Here is a 19756-nt window from a genome sequence, read left to right on the forward strand (position 1 = left end):
AAAACCTTCCCTGTGTTCAACTTACATGTATCAATACAGCTACAAGGCTAAAAAGTCTATGCCGATTTACTTTTTGAACCTTCTAATGTGCTCTGGTCAGAGCTGTGATTATTACCCAATTACAATGACACTTCAAATCACGGGGTTTTGTCTGCATGCGCTGCAAGCAGACGCTGCTCTTTTCATTGCTGCTCGTGTTTTTATAGTCACTGATTTTGTCAAAATTTCTGGTGTTTTAGCTACAGTATTGTGGTAGTTAGCACCAGTCAGGGGCTGATACCGTGAGTTCCCATACTGGGTGGCACCAAGCCTAGCGACACCACTGTTCACTCTTTATTTTCCATAGGAGCCTTGGTGGCGCAATGGTTAAGTGCTTGGCTGCTGACTGAAAGGTTGGTGGTTTGAATCTGTCCAGCAGCTCCACAGGAGAAAGACATGGTGATCTGCTCCCTGAAATGTTACAGCCTAGAAAACGCTGTGAGGCAGCTCTACTGTCACAAGGGGCTGTGATCTACTTGACAGCACCCAACAACAACAACCGTCTCACTCTTTAGTTTCTCTTGGGATTCAAAGTATCATAACCTTCCTGGGCCTCTTGCTGTCCCCTTGAGGCTGATTTCAGCCTGCCATTGTTCCCACCCCCCTCCACCCCCAAACTTAAATCCAACTCCAGAAGCACTGGTAAAAAATGTTAATTTAAGGAAATTTAGTAAAGATACGGAAGAGGGGTAACTTTACACATGCTTCTCTGCAAAATGTTCTAAATACCCCTTTGACCTTTATTCATCTCAATGTTCCTGCCTATTTCCTTCCTTCCTTCTCTCGAAATCCCTCTGTAGCCTCTTTAGGCACACTTATCCTCCCTTACCAGACAAACTCTTACTGGTCTGTTCAGTAAAACAAGACAAAGCAAAACAAATCCAAGGACACTTGCCTTCTAGCTCTCAAGCTTGCCCTCAGGGTTCCTCAGTTTACCCTGCCTACAAAGGAGAAGTTCTGACATGCTCTCTGTACTCGCCAAACACCCAAAACAAAAAACCACACCCATTGCTATCCAGTGGATTCTGACTCAGAGTGACCCCAAACGACAGAGTAGAACTGCCCCATAGAGTTTCCAAGGAGTGCCTGGTGGATTCAAACTGCAGACCTTTTGGTTAGCAGCCGTAGCTCTTAACAACTACGCCACCAGGGTTTCATTAGTTCTGGTACCATCTAAAGGAGCCCTGGTTACTAGCTAATTTTGTATTGGTTTATTATTAGCTCATTTCTAAGTTGTGATACAGAACCAAAAAAATACTGTGGTGTAAGAAAGGACTGAAATTTATTTCTTTTGCCTAATAAACTGGTGGTGTAGTGGTTAAGTGCTACGGCTGCTAACCAAAGGGTCGGCAGTTCGAATCCGCCAGGTGCTCCCTGGAAACTCTATGGGATAGTTCTACTCTGTCCTATAGGGTCGCTATGAGTCAGAATCGACTCGACGGCACCGGGTTTGGTTTGGTCTGGGTTTGCCTAATAAACTAGAGGTTGGTGGTCCAGGACTGATAGGTCCACTTTGCCATTCTCGACATGAGGCTTCCATTTCTGGCCCAAGGTGGCGGATCAGGCTCTCACCATCACATCTGTATTCAGCTGATGGGAAGAGAAGGAGGACAGGTGAGTGCACATGCATGCCTCTAAAGCGATGACAGTGAAGGAATGACACTTCTGTCCTACTATTGGAGGCCTTGGACATGTGAACACATCTAGTATCATGGAAGGCGAGAAAGGCTGCTCTAGCTGTGTGCCCAGCTAAAGCTTACAGCTGTGTAATGCAATAAGAGAGAGGCGAGTTACTGGTAGACCACTCACTCTCTCTACTACTTGTATACCTTTCTGCCACTCGGATATCCATGAGAATTTCTTTTCTTAGTCATCTGGCTAACCAGACTTTAGGGTGTATTTTTAATTCTATGAACTATTTTTAGTTTGAAAGTAATACAAATGTTGTTTCAAATAAGAAAATATCGTTGATTTTAGAGATGCATATTGAAATATGTATGGACATCATGACAAGATCTTTGGCGTTTGCTTTAAAATTATTTATTAAAAAAAAAAAAAGGTGTTATCTACGTACCTGGGGGAAATATCTATGATACATTGTTAAGAAAAAAATGTAAGCTGTACACCAAAAAAAAAAAAGTAGTGTAAGTATGGAAAGAATCTAAATAGTAAAAATGGTATAAAATGAGAAGAAAAAAAAAGTTCCTTCCCATGCGCTCATCTCCTGTCCAGCTCCCTAGATGGTACAAGTTTCTTCTGATTCCTTCCAGAATTTTAATGTATAGATAATTGTTTTTCTATCACCTTTTAAAAATAAATGGAAGCATGTGATAACCCCCTGCTAGACCTGATTCTTCGGGTGCTTCTACACTTGCTCTTCTGTTTTAGAAATCTCGTCATATTAGTGCATAAACAGGAACATAAATAAATAAAAGTAAAATAAGCCAAAAGCCCACAATCAGCTGAAAAATAAAGAAAAACTGCTTTTCATAAAATGTTGAAGCTTGTTGGGTTCAGAGATTGGCCTGGTGACAAATTTGATTTGTTCCGAAGATGGAGAACCAGTCGTTTAAATTGCTCCATTTTCTTTATTTTCAGTTTCCGCATAGAGTACTATTGTATGGCTGCATCATAATGTACATAGCTGACCCCTTATCCATGTTACATCGCAATTTATTCCATTTATTTGCTGATACAGTCAGCCCTCCGTATTCCCAGGTTCCGCATCTGCAGATTGAACCAACTGCAGGATGGAAAGTATTTTGAAAAGAAAAACAGGGGCATTCCAAAAAGCAAAAGTTGGGTTTGCCGCACACAGAGCACGAGGCTGCGTGGACACAAACGAAATGCCGTGCCGGCATCCCCGGGTGCAGCCTCCCGCCGTTCCACAGATCCTCAGTCTCTCGCCAGCTCTCGTTGTTCATTCACTGCTTGCGTTGTGTGCACCATACAATGGTTGTGTCTGTACTGAACATGTACAGACTTTTTTCTTGTCATTAATCCCTAATCAATGCCGTATAACAACATTTACATTGTATTAGGTATTATAAGTAATTTAGAGATGAAATAAAGTATACGGGAGGGTGTGCGTAGGTTATGTGCCAGTACTACACCATCTTATGTAAGGGACTTGAGGATCCTGGAGCCAATCCCCACAGATGCTGAGGGACAACTTATAATCAGTATTATAATAAACATCCTTTTACATGTGCTTTTTTAAAAATTGAGTTAATCAATATGCTGACTTCACAGTTCACTTTGGTACCTTTAAATGCCTCGTCTTTCCTTCCTCATTGGTATTATTTGCAATTGTCTAATCCAAATTTTGCATGTTACAATTTTTTCTCTTCCTTAAGACATAGTCCCCCATTTAGAGGGTTTGCTGATAGGATGGATATAGGATGATACGTATCCATCCTACGCTTTCCTGAAGTTCTGATTGTGAACAATGTATCGTAATATATGCTAATAGGAACTTTAAGATGACATGATTCCTGTCTTTTCTAGGTCTTATCACTTTTACAGTGGCCTCAATTAAATCAAGAGTGGCCTTTCTTGTTGCTTCCTTTACCTTCATTACTTCTGAGAAAATATCATTAAACCAGGTCAACAATTTATTTAATATTATATATAAAAACAGTAGATTCTGACCATCTTTCTCTAAATCAACTTTCCATTAAAAAAAGGGCCAATGTAATAGATAATGCACCTCAAAGTTAACAGTAGTTTCATTTGGTAATGAGACCATAGGTGATTAATTTTCTTTCCTTTATTTTTCTTTGGTTCCCAGATTTTGAAAAATTTGCATGTATAACTTTTAAAATAAGAAAACTACCTATCTTTCAGCAGAGTTAGATTTTCAGAAAATGCTTGGATGACTGAAAGCTCCCAGCGCAGTGTGTCTTGCCTTGTGCCAGTAATTTGGGGAACTGTGTTAGGAAAACATTGTCCATATCCTCTGGCTGGCTGACGATCTCTTGCCTCATTTCAAGATGATATAATGTCTGTTTTTCCTTTGTTTTGTCCTCATCCAAAAGCTCTTCACTATAATCTCAGAATAAACCAAGAGCTATCATGATCTAAGACGTGTACACCCACACACACGTATCCCCCAGTGCTGTCCCCCTTCACACACACACCTACCCATACACACGTATCCCCCCCAGCACTGTCCCGCTCTCTTTCTCACACACGTATGCCCCCCAGTGCTGTCCCCCCACACACTCACACGTATCCGCCCCAGCACTGTCACCCTCTCTCACACACGTATCCCCCCAGCGCTGTCCCCCCACATACACACACGTATCCCCCCCTCCAGCACTGTCCCCCTATCTCTCACACACACACTGACACGTGGAGAACTGCACTTAGGAAGTTCTCTATTGTGCCTGAAATCTCGCAGCACTGAGGCCAAACCTGGACACGGCTCCTCCAGTTTTTGCTGGCATCAGTAGAAAGACCTGATTTTAGAAAATTTCCAGCAATTAGCAGAGGCCACAGATATTTTTTCACAGATGTATTTGTGAATGCTGTGTCATAAATGTGGTATGCAGAGAGGAGTTTTACGCTGGGACAGAACTCTAACACATTAATGGGAGAGTCGGGTGATGGGCTCCAGGGCCTTGGTCGCCTCCACCCGTGAGTTCCTGGGATGGCCATGTGTAAGTCGTAAAGCCCAACCAAAAGGATATCTCATTTCTGAAAAGACCCTTGCATGAGGACATGGGACCACTTCTTTGTATTTAAAAAGATGAAAACTGGTTTCTGTGGTTCTTTTCCTGGTAAATTTGCCATATTAAACATAGAGCATAAGTTACAAAACTCAGAGGCAAGAGAATTGTTCATTTGTGAAAAGACCCTTGCGTAAGGATGTGTGAACTCTCCTTTGCATTTAAAAAGACATAAGTTGGTTTCTGTAGCTATTTTTGTGATACCTTTGCCATAGTAAGCACACAACTCTTACCTGGCTTCATGTGCAAGAATTTTATTTATTCTGGACGTGCTATGTGTCTGATAAAAAGCAAAACCAAACCCTTTGCTGTGGTGTGAATTCTGACTCTCATTGATCCTAGAGGACAGAGTAGAACTGCTCCATAGGGTTTCCCAGGAGCGGCTGGTGAATTTGAACTGCCGACCTTTTGGTTGGCAGCCCAGCTCTAAACCACTGAGCCGCCAGGGCCCCATCATTCTGTTAGCCTTGCCTATACACTGGAGACCTTTTGAGTTTTGCAGAAATAAGGAGGCTAGACCAGTTTTGGAAGTGAAGAGTTTCTCACATCCAAGGCAAGGGCATTAGAGTGTGGTGATTAAGGATCTGGGCTTTAAGGCCAGATAGATCGGGTGTCAAATCCCAGGTCCATGTTTGGGTAAGTCATTTAACGCTTTAAATCTGAGTCCTCGTGTCTTAGTCATCTAGCACCAGTGGATGGCTTTAACAAAGAAAAGTTTATTTTCTCATAGTCTAGTAGGTCACACGTCCAAATTCAGGGTGTTGGCTCCAGGGGAAGGCTTTCTCTCTCTGTCGGCTCTGGAGGAAGGTCCTTGTCCTCAATCTTCCCCTGGTCGATGAGCTTCTCAGGCACAGCGACCCTGTGTCCAAAGGACGTGCTCTGCTCCTGGTGCTGCTTTCTTGGTGGTATGAGGTCCCCCTGTTTCTCTTCTTGCTTCTATCTTTTATATCTCAAGAGATTGCCTCAAGATACAATCCAATTCTGCAGGTTGAGTCCTGCCTTACTAACACAACTGCTGCCCATCCTCCCTTATTAACATCATAGAGGTGGGATTTAGAACATATAGGAAAAACCATACAATGGCCCAGCCCAATTGATAAATGAATTTTTGGGGGGACATAATTTAATCCATGATACCTTGCATGCCTAGTTTTGATACTTAAAGGAGCTAAAATGTATGTAAAGTGTTTGGCAGTGCCTGTCTCTGGATGGCACAGATGTTTAAGCACTAGACTACTAAATAGAAGGTTGGTGGTTCAAGCCCGCCCAGAGATGCCTTGGAAGTAAGGCCTGGCAATCTGCTTCCAACAGGTCACAGATTTGAAAACCCCATGGTGCAGTTCTACTCTGCATACTTGAGGTCAACGTGAGTTGGAATTGGCAGCAACTAACGACAACAACATCATACGCAGTAAATGGGAGCCTCGGTGACACAACAATTATACCCTGCAGCTCTACGGGAAAAAGACCTGGCAACCTGCTTCTGTAAAGATTACAGACAAGCAAACCCTCTGGGACAGTTCTGTTCGGTCACGTGGGGTCGCTATGAGTCGGAATCGACTTGACATCACCAAACAACAACACACAGTAGTTGTCACTGTGGCTATCAATATTATTAAGCCCTTCCTGGATGCACCCCTTATCCCCAGTGCTGGACAGCACCTATTCGTCCTGCAGAGCCTTGAGGAACTGCCTCAGGCCACACCTCTCTGCTGTTTTTAACCTTCTTTTATCCGGTCAACTCTGTTTTGTCCAGGCAGATGGCTGACACAAACAACAGAGCGGTCATTTAATAGTTATGCTGTGAGATTCAGCATAGCTTTGAAGTTTTGGGCTGGAAGAATCTCTAGAAGTTCATTAGTAATTTGGTTTATAAAAACGTGAAATGCTAAAAGCGGGCATAGCCCAGCCCCTAGGTACAGTAGGTACTTTCAGGGAGTTCAGGAACATTGTTAGCAGTTATCTGTAATCCAGGTACACCATCAAGCCCCTTTAACACACAGCCTCTGGGACATAAAGATCCTCTCTCTGCAGTTATAAAACCAGTTTTTATGGGTCAGTTGCATTTCTCACCTGAAAGGAAAACTCCTGCACTTGAGCAAGCCTTTCTTGGTAACAGAAGCCAAAGGCAGTGTTTGAATCTACCATTAAGTTAGAGCCTGATAAAATTTCTGAAAACAAAAACCTCATTTGTTCTAGCAAAGGCATCATTTAAACAGTGCCTGACACACAGTAGGGCCTAAAGTTACATTTGCAGAATGAATGAATGAAGAGGTAACTTGGTGCTGTGTCTCTTTTGTGTCCTGACCTCAGAGGCACCGGCAACTGTCCAGCCAGGCGCCACAGCCCAGCCTGCTGGCACATGTTCTTTGCCACAAATTAAGCAGCAGCTGCGAAATGAAGACTGCTACCACGGCAAGCTGAGCAGGAAGGCAGCAGAGAGCCTCTTGGTAAAGGATGGGGACTTTTTGGTTCGAGAGAGTGCAACATCCCCTGGCCAATATGTGCTGAGTGGACTGCAGGGAGGCCAGGCAAAACATCTTCTCCTGGTGGATCCTGAAGGCAAGGTATGGTTGGCCTCCTGTTACAGGCTGTACAGGGTGTTCTCCGTTAGGGATACTCTGCGTGACTGACCTAAAACCTGGTGTTGAAGAGCATTCGAGGCTAAAACCAAACCAAAACCAAAACTGTTGCCATCGAGTTGATTCTGACTCATAGCCACTCTACAGGACAGGGTAGAACTGCCTCTTAGAGTTTCCAAGGAGCGCCTGGTGGATTCAAACTGCTGACCTTTTGGTTAGCAGCTGTAGCTTTTAACTGCTACACCACCAGGGTTTCCATTCAGGGTTAAGGGCTTGCTTTTTCTTGATGCTTCCAGCTAGAGCAGGAAGTACTAACTAGAGGCTATTGGAGGGGTCTGAGTAGGAAGCTATCCTGGGTATCAGGTGGAAGACAGCCTCTTCTGTCCTGTTTAATCCAGTTCTACAGATCAAGTGAGTATGTACTACAGGGAAGTACAGAGATTCACAGCGGACTGCTGCTCAGTACTACACACATAGTCTTCACTCTGGGGTGTTTATAATTCCATAAAACAGATCATTTCATAGTTATAACGTAAGGCTGATTGAGATAGGAGCAGTTCAGCCAAAGTGTTATGGTGTTTCTCAGGATAGAGAGATTACTCTAGGTGAGATAAACCGAAAAGCTCATTGCAGGATCTGGCAGACAAGATAAACCTAAACAGAGGAAAGAATTTCAAAAGGAGGGTGTTTGGAGCGTAGTGTGCCCAGAGCAGGCAGAGCAGTAGAAGAGAAGATCAGCGTCTACGGCTGGAGCATAGGGTACCTGTTGCCGAAAATGATCCTGGGAAGGTAGGTTGGAGCCATCGTGTGGGGTGGGGATGTAGATGGAAGTGCCTGATTTGCTAACAGTGGGGAAGGATTGGCAGTGTTGGGCGGGGGGGGATGATGTAATCAAAGCCTGTGTGAGAGGGGCCGTAGCCACAAATGTCTGCAGGGCCAGGCTCGTATGGTAATGTAGATGGGTGAAGCCGGGCAAGGGGAGTGAGCATAGGGTGGGGTGGGATGGGGTGGGCTGGGCTGTGACGAGCTGGAGAGTGCGTGTCATGTCCAAGGGCACAGTCACTACCCTGCTCCAGCCAGGTGCTGCCATGTAGGGTTGAGACCCATCATGGCCAGATTTGATTTTTCCAAAGAAGCCACAAAACCAGAGTCTTACATGAATTTGCCCTGTTATTAATTTTGGTTATTAATTCAGAATACTTAAAAAGTACTCTATGGGTCAACGCTCCCCCATCCCTCCCCAGAAAAGTCAACTGCCTTTGTGGAGTAATTGACCAGAGAGCAGTCAGTTTACGGATCTCTGTACTAGGAAGATTAACTCGATATTTGTACAGGCCTGGTTAGAGAGTGGGAATAACAAGGGACAGAAAAAGCAATGAGGGGCTTCCAGGTAAAAATAGAGAAGGTCTGAAGGTGGATGGAGGCAGGAGAAGTACAAAGAGGAGGGCAGGGGGAGCTGGAATTCAGAGCAGAGACGGGCAGTACTGGTCAGCTGATTTGATGTGCTTTGGGCATGAGGTGGGGGAGAGAAAAGCATCTTCAGGGTTTAGGGCCATTCAAGAGTGAGCTGGAGATACTATGCCCTTTACCTCTTAAATACTTTAGTGTGTGTTGGGAAAAGGATATTCTTGTACATAGTCATAGTACAAGGATCAAAATAAGGACATTCAGCATCGATACAATACCATCATCTAATTCATAGTCCATATTCAAATTTTGCCAATTATTTCAGTGTGTGTGTTGTTAATGTACTAAAAACCCATATGTAGACAGAACTCAAAGAATCCCTGGTAGGGGAGTAGCTTGCAGAACCGCATGACGAGCTGCCCCCTGGCTGCACCCCTTCCCTCTCCTGAACATCCGCAACCACACTCCGAACAGGCGCTAAGATGTGGTGAGCTGGTGGAATCACGGTGGACAGCAGCACCTTCTGCCTGTGTGCGGGACGCACGCGGTAGCACCGGGAGAGATGTCAGCAGAGAAGGCAGGGCCTGAGGGAAGCCAAGTTGCTTTGGCACAGAGGCAAGAAGTTCTGCACAACAAACATTTGTGAGCAAGCTACAGTGAAGTCTGCAGGAAGGGGACAAGATTCCCTTTAGAAAGGGCTGAGGAGGTGTCTTGGAGGGGGAAAAGTAGACTCTGGATGGGCTTATGTCCTACAGAGACGGAGGATTATAGAAGCACTCCTTCTGATGGGATGTAATTGTAATCCTGGGATTCGTGCTTGTTTACAAACCAGTGAAATATTTATGACATGATGAAATGATAGACTATACCAAACAACAGAATAGCAAAGAGACTGATTGCAAGCTTGGCTTAGATGGCAAGTGTTTTACCATTTTCTGTATAGATGGTTGCTTTAAAAAAGTAACGGGGAATGAGAAAATTGTTTCATAAGGGACACAGTGTTGAAAAGTACTTTTCTTTATTCAGTGATATGTCTGGGTTTTTTCCCCTGATTGTTTCACATTTTTCAAGAGAGCTGTTATTATTTAGGAAACCCTCGTGGCGTAGTGGTTAAGAGCTATAGCTGCTAACCAAAAGGTCCCTAGTTCGAATCCACCAGGTACTCCTTGGAAACTCTATGGGGCAGTTCTACTCTGTCCTATAGGTTCGCTATGAGTTGGAATCAACTGGATGGCAGTGGGTATTATTATTTAACCTAAATACATTTGTATTTCCTTTTCAAGGTGAGGACCAAAGATCATATATTCGATAGTGTCGGCCACCTTATCAGATACCACATGGATAACAGTTTGCCAATCATCTCTTCTGGAAGTGAAGTAAGCCTTAAACAACCAGTGAGAAAAGATAGTAATCCAGGACTTTTGGATTCCAACAAATGACAATATGGAAGTACCATCATCCTGATATTTCAAGAAACACTACTTTGTGTCATGTCAGGTCACAAAGAAAACTTGAACTTTGTTTCTCTGATTTGTGTTAGGAGACAAAGATAACTTGGACATTGTTTCTGGATAAAATAGAGCACGAACTGTGAAGTGTGTCTTTCCAAGACCATTGTGGACTAGGTCCTTTATGAAACAAAGAACTAACAAAAGTTGATCTTCAGAAAGTAAAAACCAGAAACAGGATGAGGATTGGCCCATTTGGAAAGAAATTATATGTACGCACGGATGTCACTTTTTAAGGTCACACTGCATTGATAATAAGCTAAAAGCACAAGTAAACCTTCACATGCTCAAGACAACGTGAATGAACTGCTGGGGTAGTGGTACGTGCCTTTCAACTCAATATTTGGGGGCATTTTCATATCAAGGAGATTAGTTCTAAGTGTCTTCATGTTCTATACTATAGAACCATTTGCCAAAAAAAAAAAAAATTTCCTTGCAACAAAAAATAAGAAGCCATTTGCTTGACTTTATTGTATTTTCTGTTTAGTAGCACTTTCAAGGCAATGTTAAAATAATTTTGGCGTTGAATATGGACTGTGTCTTTGCTAGTGGAATCAAATCAGAAACCATTAAAAGCATTGGTCTCTCCCATTTGCTGGTTAAAGGGGTGGGGCCCAGATTCTCTGGCCTGCTGTTTCTCAGTCTTTGCTATGGAGACTGTTCGAATGCCGCTGAACGGGCCAAGTTTATCAGTTATTTCTGATTTCCTCCTGTTTCTCCGCCTTCTCTCCTCCAGAACAACTTCATGAGTGCATGGATTTAAAAGCTGGGAAACAAAGGCAGTGCTCTTCATACTGAACATCCAAATTAGTTCCATTCTTATTGAAAGTATGGATTGGATGTATAGGGAATCATCTTCTTGACCAGCTACCACTGAATCATAGTCCCCCACTTACATTTATCCTCAGCGCCTTTTCTAGATATGATCAGACAAAACGCAGAAGGGAGAACACATACTGAATGAAACGGTTGGAAAGATTGCCACACGTAGGCCCAACCATAAACTGATGGTGTAATTAAGCACTGTGTAGGGAAAAGCACTGGGCTCAGTAGGCTTGGGCTTTGGGTCTCATCAGTGTGACCTTAAGCAAGCTGCTGAATCTTCTAGATTCCAGTTTCCTTATCTATACAATGATGGAGCTGGGCTGGGTGAATTCAGAGGTCCATTCCAGCCCTAACATGTTTTGGGTCTACAAAACAGCAAGTTTTCTGTATCTGAGGGGTTGATGCCAGTAACTAGTCTGAATAGTAAAGATGGAAATTCAGTTGTTTTCTTCAGTCTTACCAGCAGTCATGGAATGAATGGCCCAGCTGAGATCTACATTCAGACAGTTTAGCCCCCAGTCCTTTCAGTGTGAAACACTGATGTTTTGGAATATATAGATATGGTAGTAAGGTGGGCTTTGTTGTTTTGACGGGCACAGCACTGCTTCAGTCCTTTACCTGCCTTTGCACGCAGAGTTATGGCCATTACCACAGAGTGTTGCTTAATCCCGAGTTTCCTGGACAGTTGCCTTACCTCCATTTTATCTGGCTTTGTAGGTACAACTGAATCTTTGTAATTGTGATATATTTACTAAGTTTTAAATAAAATACAGAGAACATCTTTTGGATAGAAATCAAGCACACTGAACACCTATTTTTATGTCAAGGTTTATGGTTTTATTTTACTTCTGCGGCTTTGATTTCTTAGATAGGCCTATTTCCTTTTATACAACTAGGAAATAATGTATTTTTCAATTTTGCATACACCTTCGTTCTTGGTTATCTGTTCTAATAAAGGGAGCAGCATGGGTATAGATGATAGAAATCGATCAGAAATCTAAGCGCCTTTATCAGAGACAGGGCAGGGCTGGGCGGAGTGTAAAATGGGAAGCAAGAAAGAGTTCCTAAAGCAAATAGATGCACAGAGCACAGGTGATGTGAGCACGCCACAAGGACAGTCAGTATTTGACTGTAGTGGGTATAGTGGTTGGCTGAGCAAATACTTCAGTTACAAATGCCACAGACGCAATGAAAACAAAACCAAACAGAAAAAGAAATGTCTGACTGCATGCTATTTTTCATCTCACATTCTTACCTTTACTTATTTAAAGTGGAAATCCATTTGCCTATATAAATACCTGTAAATGATTAAAAAAAAATAAATGGCGATTGCTTTGTGACAATAGACAGTGTATGTCTGATGTTTGGGATTTGGGATTAGTCATTTCTGGATGGCTCACTCAGATTGGGTCAATCAAGGTGAGTTAACAAAGGGCTGTCGACAAAGTTTTAGGCAGAGTGCAGAGAAACCGCAGGGAGAATGCCGTGCCCTGGGGCCAGCGAGGGGGCAAGGAGAGGGGGCAGTACAGAATCTGGAGAGGGCTGTGTGGAAGGGCCACCTTTAGGAGCTGCAGCCTGCAGTGGAGGGATGCCATCAGCCCTGGTGACTCCACATGGAGGAGACTGTGGGCATGAAAAGCCTGACTTCTTTCTGCTCCTTTTTTTGGACTCCTGCCAGGGTTCCCCACTGGTCCAAGCAACTTGAAGCCAGAGAGAAAGGGAGCTCCTTCATGCAGCGCCAAAGGTGAGCACCCCGGGCACAGAGCAGGATGGAAAAGAGTGGGGAGGGCATCTGCAGGGCAGACCAGGCACCCCAGTGCAGAGGGTTTTGAGGTATTCAAGCTTCTAAAAGCATCACATGCTCAGGTGAACAAGAAAGGTGAAGCCAATGTGCAGAGGAGGAAGTACAGAGATTCAGGTAACCAGACAGGAACCCAGCAAAAATGCCAGCTTTCTATTGTTAAAAACCAACTAAGTCCTGATTTTGAAATGTGGGTTACTTTGCTCAATAGCAACTTTGAATACACTTCAGTCTTACAGAGACACCTTTACTCCTTGGCCTTCCTGTTTCTTGTGAGTCTGTCTACTAGCTATGCCATTTTCTCACTTGTAATTACGTATGGAAAAGTAATGGCTCTGACTCTGCCACCCTTTGTGACTGGAATTGTAGATCCACAACGATTACAATGTGAGATAATCTCTTAATGACCAAACACAGTTGTGACATACGCCATCTGCATATGAATTGTCTCTCTAATCTTCTGAGCCTCATGTCTTACAGCAACCAGGTGAAGGGGCTTTTTCCTTAGTTGGTTCACCCCACCTTGTTCTAAGGCGGGCACTTATTCTGTCTATAGTTTGCTGTAGTCTTACTAATGGGATTGACAGACTCATTAGTGTGGGCTTTGAGGGAGCAGCCTGACAAGCCTGCCGGCAAGTTTCAGATCCTAGTCGGCACTTTCGTTCCTGATTCCTCTTTGTGGATCTGGTTAGCATGAATTCATAGTCGCCAGAAATTAGTACCAGCCGAAAACGGAAACGGTTGATTTTCCTGCCTGGCATTTGGCCCTTGAGGCTTCTCAGAGGAGGACCTGGAGGGGAGTGTGCCAGTTAGCCTCCATCTGCTCATCCACCCTCCCTGTTCTGCTCTCTGCCCCAGTGTTTGGCCCCTGTGCATCATGTCCCTGGCCGTGCAAGTGGTTAAGTAAATGGCTGCTAACCAGAAGGTTGAAGGTTCAAGTCCACCCAGAGGTGCTTCAGAAGAAAGGCCCGGTGACCCACTTCCAACAAAATCAACCACTGAAACTCTGTGGAGCGCAGTCCTGGGCTAACACACGTCGGGCCGCCGTGAGTCGGAAGTGACTCGGTGGCGACCGGGCTAACGCACGTGGGGCCGTCGAGAGTCGGAAGTGACTCGGTGGCAACTGGGCTAACACACGTGGGGCCGCCGAGAGTCGGAAGTGACTCGGTGGCGACCGGGTTGACGCACGTGGGGCCGCCGAGAGTCGGAAGTGACTCGGTGGGGACCGGGCGAACACACGTGGGGCCGCCGAGAGTCGGAAGTGACTCGGTGGCGACCGGGTTGACGCACGTGGGGCCGCCGAGAGTCGGAAGTGACTCGGTGGGGACCGGGTTGACGCACGTGGGGCCGCCGAGAGTCGGAAGTGACTCGGTGGCAACCGGGTTGACGCACGTGGGGCCGCCGAGAGTCGGAAGTGACTTGGTGGCGACCAGGTTGACGCACGTGGGGCCGCTGAGAGTCGGAAGTGACTCGGTGGGGACCGGGCGAACACACGTGGGGCCGCCGAGAGTCGGAAGTGACTCGGTGGCGACCGGGTTGACGCACGTGGGGCCGCCGAGAGTCGGAAGTGACTCGGTGGGGACCGGGCGAACACACGTGGGGCCGCCGTGAGTCGGAAGTGACTCGGTGGGGACCGGGTTGACGCACGTGGGGCCGCCGAGAGTCGGAAGTGACTCGGTGGGGACCGGGCGAACACACGTGGGGCCGCCCAGAGTCGGAAGTGACTCGGTGGCGACCGGGTTGACGCACGTGGGGCCGTCGAGAGTCGGAAGTGACTCGGTGGCAACTGGGCTAACACACGTGGGGCCGCCGAGAGTCGGAAGTGACTCGGTGGCGACCGGGTTGACGCACGTGGGGCCGCCGAGAGTCGGAAGTGACTCGGTGGGGACCGGGCGAACACACGTGGGGCCGCCGAGAGTCGGAAGTGACTCGGTGGCGACCGGGTTGACGCACGTGGGGCCGCCGAGAGTCGGAAGTGACTCGGTGGGGACCGGGCGAACACACGTGGGGCCGCCGAGAGTCGGAAGTGACTCGGTGGGGACCGGGCGAACACACGTGGGGCCGCCGAGAGTCGGAAGTGACTCGGTGGGGACCGGGCGAACACACGTGGGGCCGCCGAGAGTCGGAAGTGACTCGGTGGCGACCGGGTTGACGCACGTGGGGCCGCCGAGAGTCGGAAGTGACTCGGTGGGGACCGGGCGAACACACGTGGGGCCGCCGTGAGTCGGAAGTGACTCGGTGGGGACCGGGCGAACACACGTGGGGCCGCCGAGAGTCGGAAGTGACTCGGTGGGGACCGGGCGAACACACGTGGGGCCGCCGAGAGTCGGAAGTGACTCGGTGGGGACCGGGCGAACACACGTGGGGCCGTCGAGAGTCGGAAGTGACTCGGTGGGGACCGGGCGAACACACGTGGGGCCGCCGAGAGTCGGAAGTGACTCGGTGGGGACCGGGCGAACACACGTGGGGCTGCCGAGTGTCGGAAGTGACTCGGTGGCGACCGGGTTGACGCACGTGGGGCCGCCCAGAGTCGGAAGTGACTCGGTGGGGACCGGGCGAACACACGTGGGGCCGCCGAGAGTCGGAAGTGACTCGGTGGCGACCGGGTTGACGCACGTGGGGCCGCCCAGAGTCGGAAGTGACTCGGTGGCGACCGGGCTGACGCACGTGGGGTCACCGTGAGTCGGAAGTGACTCGGTGGCAACTGGATTGTATGTTCTTTTGGACTGAATCATAGGTGATCGCTAGTCCTCTGACTTTTGCCTGTTTGGCCAGTGTTCCCCTCCCTTCACTCCAACTGAGCCCGGGTGTTGGCAGTGGCTGTGAAGAGCAGATCAAGGTTTTCTGAGGTCTGGAGTATATACAGTTTTGGGGGGGAACCTCTTTAGTAAAATTAAAAATTATCAATACACAGTGATGTATGAACGTGGGTGTTAGGTGTATTTCTGGAAGCATTTCTACACAAGACCAAAAAAAAAAGCCAAACTCACTGCCGCCGAGTCGATTCTGACTCATAGTGACCCTATAGGACAGAGAAGAACTGCCCCATAGAGTTTCCAAGGGGTGGCTGGTAAATTTGAACCACCAACCATTTGGTTTACAGCCGAGCTCTTAACCACTACACCACCAGGGTTTCCACAAGATGAAACCAAAAACCAAACCCAGTGCCATCGAGTCAATTCTAACTCATAGTGACCCTATAGGACAGAGTAGAACTGCCCCATAGAGTTTCCAAGGAGTACCTGGCGGATTTGAACTGCCGACCCTCTGGCCAGCAGCTGTAACACTTAACCACTACACCACCAGGGTTTCTGCCACAAGACGAGGAACAATAAATTAACTATACTCAGAAAAAAAAAGTGATTGCAAACTACATAAATCTGTTGCACTAAATCTAAACTAAATGTGTTGCCAGCCAGCTCAGCTTCCCATTAGGCATATCTCAGAATTGCTTGTGGCCTTTGCAATGCTACCCAACATGGAAGCAGGTACAATGGGGAGATAGGAGGTAGGTGTGGAGGGAGACACTGATTTTAACCAAATGTGGTTAAAATACCTTAATTTTGGAGATTAAAAAAAGGAGAGGGCATATAAACACATTGCCAGGGACCCTTGTAAGTGAGGGACCCTGAAGGTAAGGAAGTCCCACCTCTGGTGGCTGCTCCTCTACCTGAAACCACAGCTCCTGTTGGGCGGAGTCTCTCCCACAGCGACAACTCTCCTCTGATAACTCTGCTTCCTCCCTTTGCCCCCTCAGGCCTAGAGTTTCTAACCACTTTTTCCTATGACTAACCAAACCCAAACCAAACCCACTGCCATCGAGTCGATTCCGACTCATAGTGACCCTATAGGACAGAGTAGAACTGCCCCATAGAATTTCCAAGGAGCACCTGGTGGATTCGAACTGCCGACCTCTTGGTTAGCAGCTGTAGCACTGAACCACTAGGCCACCAAGGTTTCCGAAAACCAAACCCATTGCCGTCAAGTAGATTCCGACTCCTAGTGACCCTATAGGGCAGGGTAGAACTGCCCCATACGGTTTCCAAGGAGCACCTGGTGGATTCAAACCGCTGACTTTTTGGTTAGCAGCAGTGGCTCTTAACCACTATGCTATCAGGGTTTCCAGTTCCTACAACTAGGCCATGGATTTTCACCATTGCTAGTTGATTTCCTTAATTCTGCCCGCATTCTGGAAATGTCCCTTCATTTACTTCTTTGTCATCTAGTGCTACTGTAACAGAAATACCACAAGTGGAGGCTTTAACAAAGAGAAATTTATTTTCTCACAGTCTAGTACGTTATAAGTCCAAATTCAGGGCGTCGGCTCCAGGGGAAGGCTTTCTCTCTGTGTGGGCTCTGGAGGAAGGTCCTTGTTCTCAATCTTCCCCTGTCAGTGAGCTTCTCAGGTGCAGGGACCCTGTGTCCAGAGGATGCACTCTGCTCCTGGTGCCACTTTCTTGGTGGTATGAAGTCCCCCTGTCTCTCTGCTCACTTCTTCTATCTTTTATATCTCAAGAGATTGCCTTAAAACACAATCCAATCTCGTAGATTGAGTCCTGCCTTACTAACACAACTGATGCCCAACCACCCTCATTAACATCATAAACCCACTGCCATCGAGTCGATTCCGACTCATAGCAACCCTATAACATCATATATAACATCATAGAGGTGGAATTTACAACATATAGAAAAATCACACAGTACTGGGAATCATGACCCAGGCCAATTGATACACACATTTTTGGGGGGACATAATTCAATCCATGACACCTCTCTTCAGTTACCCCTTTGAGAATGACGTCCGTTTTTTGCTGGGAACTTAACCGAAGAGCAGAGAAAGGGAGTGACAATGCTGAGAGGCTGAACTGTGATGATCTGGCCTCACTAGTTCCCAGACATCTGATGACTGACCATTACCAACCTCTCACAGGGGTGCCAAGCAGGAAATCACAGTGGGCTGGACAAATGTCCGCCATGGCCAGACAGCAGCACATGGTGACGTGACGTGGGCTGTCTCACCTAGCTTAGGATGAAAGATGGTTGCCGTGAAGTCTAAACACCTTAAGAAGCTCTATCCGACTGTGCCATTGGTCCCAGTGAATAACTTCCAAGGACACAGAGGTAAAGACAGGGAAGCAGCAGGACAATGTTCAGGGACAACATTTTCCATTTGGCTCAAGAGCTTTATCCAAACTCAGCCTGGCCTAATTCAGTTCTTCTCTGGGACCTTCGTGACCTACTAATTTGTTAGCCGATAGGAAGTCCAAATGAAGGGCAGAGATATAGAACATACACTGTTAATGAAACGGGAAGCAGCAGACATCCTGCTTGCTGTCCCATTACCAGGACCTACCCTAGCCCACGAAGATTTCCTTAAAGGATGCATTCGAGGAAAGGCATTACAATGCTGCTTGTTCTTTGAGCCAGTAAGTGAAGGGAGAGCGTTCCTTCATTTACCTCTCTTCACTTACCCCCCTGAGAATGACATCTTTTTCTTCTGGGTAAATTTACTTCTTGAGATAGTGCAGACCCATGAGGGCTTCAGAGCAGAGAAAGTTACCAGAGACAGAGAGGGACATTATTTAATGATAAAAGAGTCAATCCACCAAGAAGACAGAGCAATCCTAAATATGCTGCATCAAACAACAGATCTGCAAAATATGTGAAACAAAAACTGATAGAACTTACAGGAGAAAGAGAGAAATCCACAGGAGTTGGAGACTTCAGTACCCCTCTAGAACAATGAGACAGAAGATCGGCAAGAACCCAACAACACCATCAACTGACAGGACTGGTTAGTGCTTGCAGAACACTCCACTCAACGAGAGCAGAATTCACGCTCTTTTTTCAGGTACCCGTGGGACATACCAAGATAGACTGTATTTCTGGGCCGTAAAACAAATCTCAACAAACTTAAGCGAACTGACATTACACAGTGTGTTCTCTGATCACAATGGAATCAAACTAGAAATCAACAGCAGAAAGATAACAAAAATCTTCAAATACTTGTAAACAAACAGCACACTTCTAAATAAACACATAAGCTTCTAAATAAATAAACACTTCTAAATAACCATGGATCAAAGAGGAGGTCTGAAGGAAAATAAAAAAGTACGCTGAACTGACTGAAAATGAACATACAGCATCTCAAACTTTGTGAGACACGGCTAAAGCCATGCTGAGAAGGAAATTTACAGCACTAAATACATTAGAAAAAGAAAAAGTCTCAAGTCAGTAATCTAAGCTCCTACTTCAAAAACCTAGAAACCTAGAAAAAGAAGCGCAAAATAAACCTGAAGAAGCAGGAGGAAGGAAATAATACAGAGAAGACCAGAAGTCAATGAAATTGAAAACAATAGAGAGAAATCAATGAAACAAAGTGTCGGCTCTCTGAAAAGATCAATAAAATCGACAAACCTCTAGCAAGACAGAGAAAAAAAGGTAGAAGACCCGAACTGTGAATATCAGGAATGACAGATGTTATTGTTAAAGATATTACAGACATCAAAAGATTCATAAGGGAATGCTAGAAACAGTTCCACACACAAATCTGGCAGCTTAGCTAAAATGGGCCAGTTCCTCAAAAAGCCCAAACTACCACAATTCACTCAATATAAGATCTATAATTCGAATAGCTCTATAACATCTAAGAAAACTGAATTCACAATGAGAAACCTTGTCTAAAAGAAATTCCAGGCCCAGATGCTTTCACTGGAAAATTCTACCAGTTGTTTAAACAATTATTATCAGTTCTACACACTCACTTCCAGAAAACTGAAGAGAAGGGAACAGTTCCAATTCACTTATGACGCTAGTCAGACTAGGTAAAATTCTGACACCTATGAGAGTGGGTAAAATGAA

General features: G+C 45.9%; 1 protein-coding gene across 2 annotated transcripts in view; it reads left to right on the forward strand.

The window, feature by feature from the left end:
- Positions 1–12404, forward strand: part of SHC4 (SHC adaptor protein 4) — a 246409-nt gene extending 234005 nt beyond the window's left edge. For both annotated transcript variants that reach the window (XM_049899614.1, XM_049899615.1), the window contains 2 exons: positions 7083–7336; positions 10042–12404. In XM_049899614.1, coding sequence (XP_049755571.1) covers positions 7083–7336; positions 10042–10197 — 410 coding nt within the window. In that variant the 3' untranslated portion in view covers positions 10198–12404. The remainder of the gene's footprint in view (positions 1–7082; positions 7337–10041) is intronic.
- Positions 12405–19756: the final 7352 nt, after the last annotated feature.

The sequence above is a fragment of the Elephas maximus genome, chromosome 10 (assembly GCF_024166365.1).
Source record: "Elephas maximus indicus isolate mEleMax1 chromosome 10, mEleMax1 primary haplotype, whole genome shotgun sequence".
NCBI lineage: Eukaryota > Metazoa > Chordata > Mammalia > Proboscidea > Elephantidae > Elephas > Elephas maximus.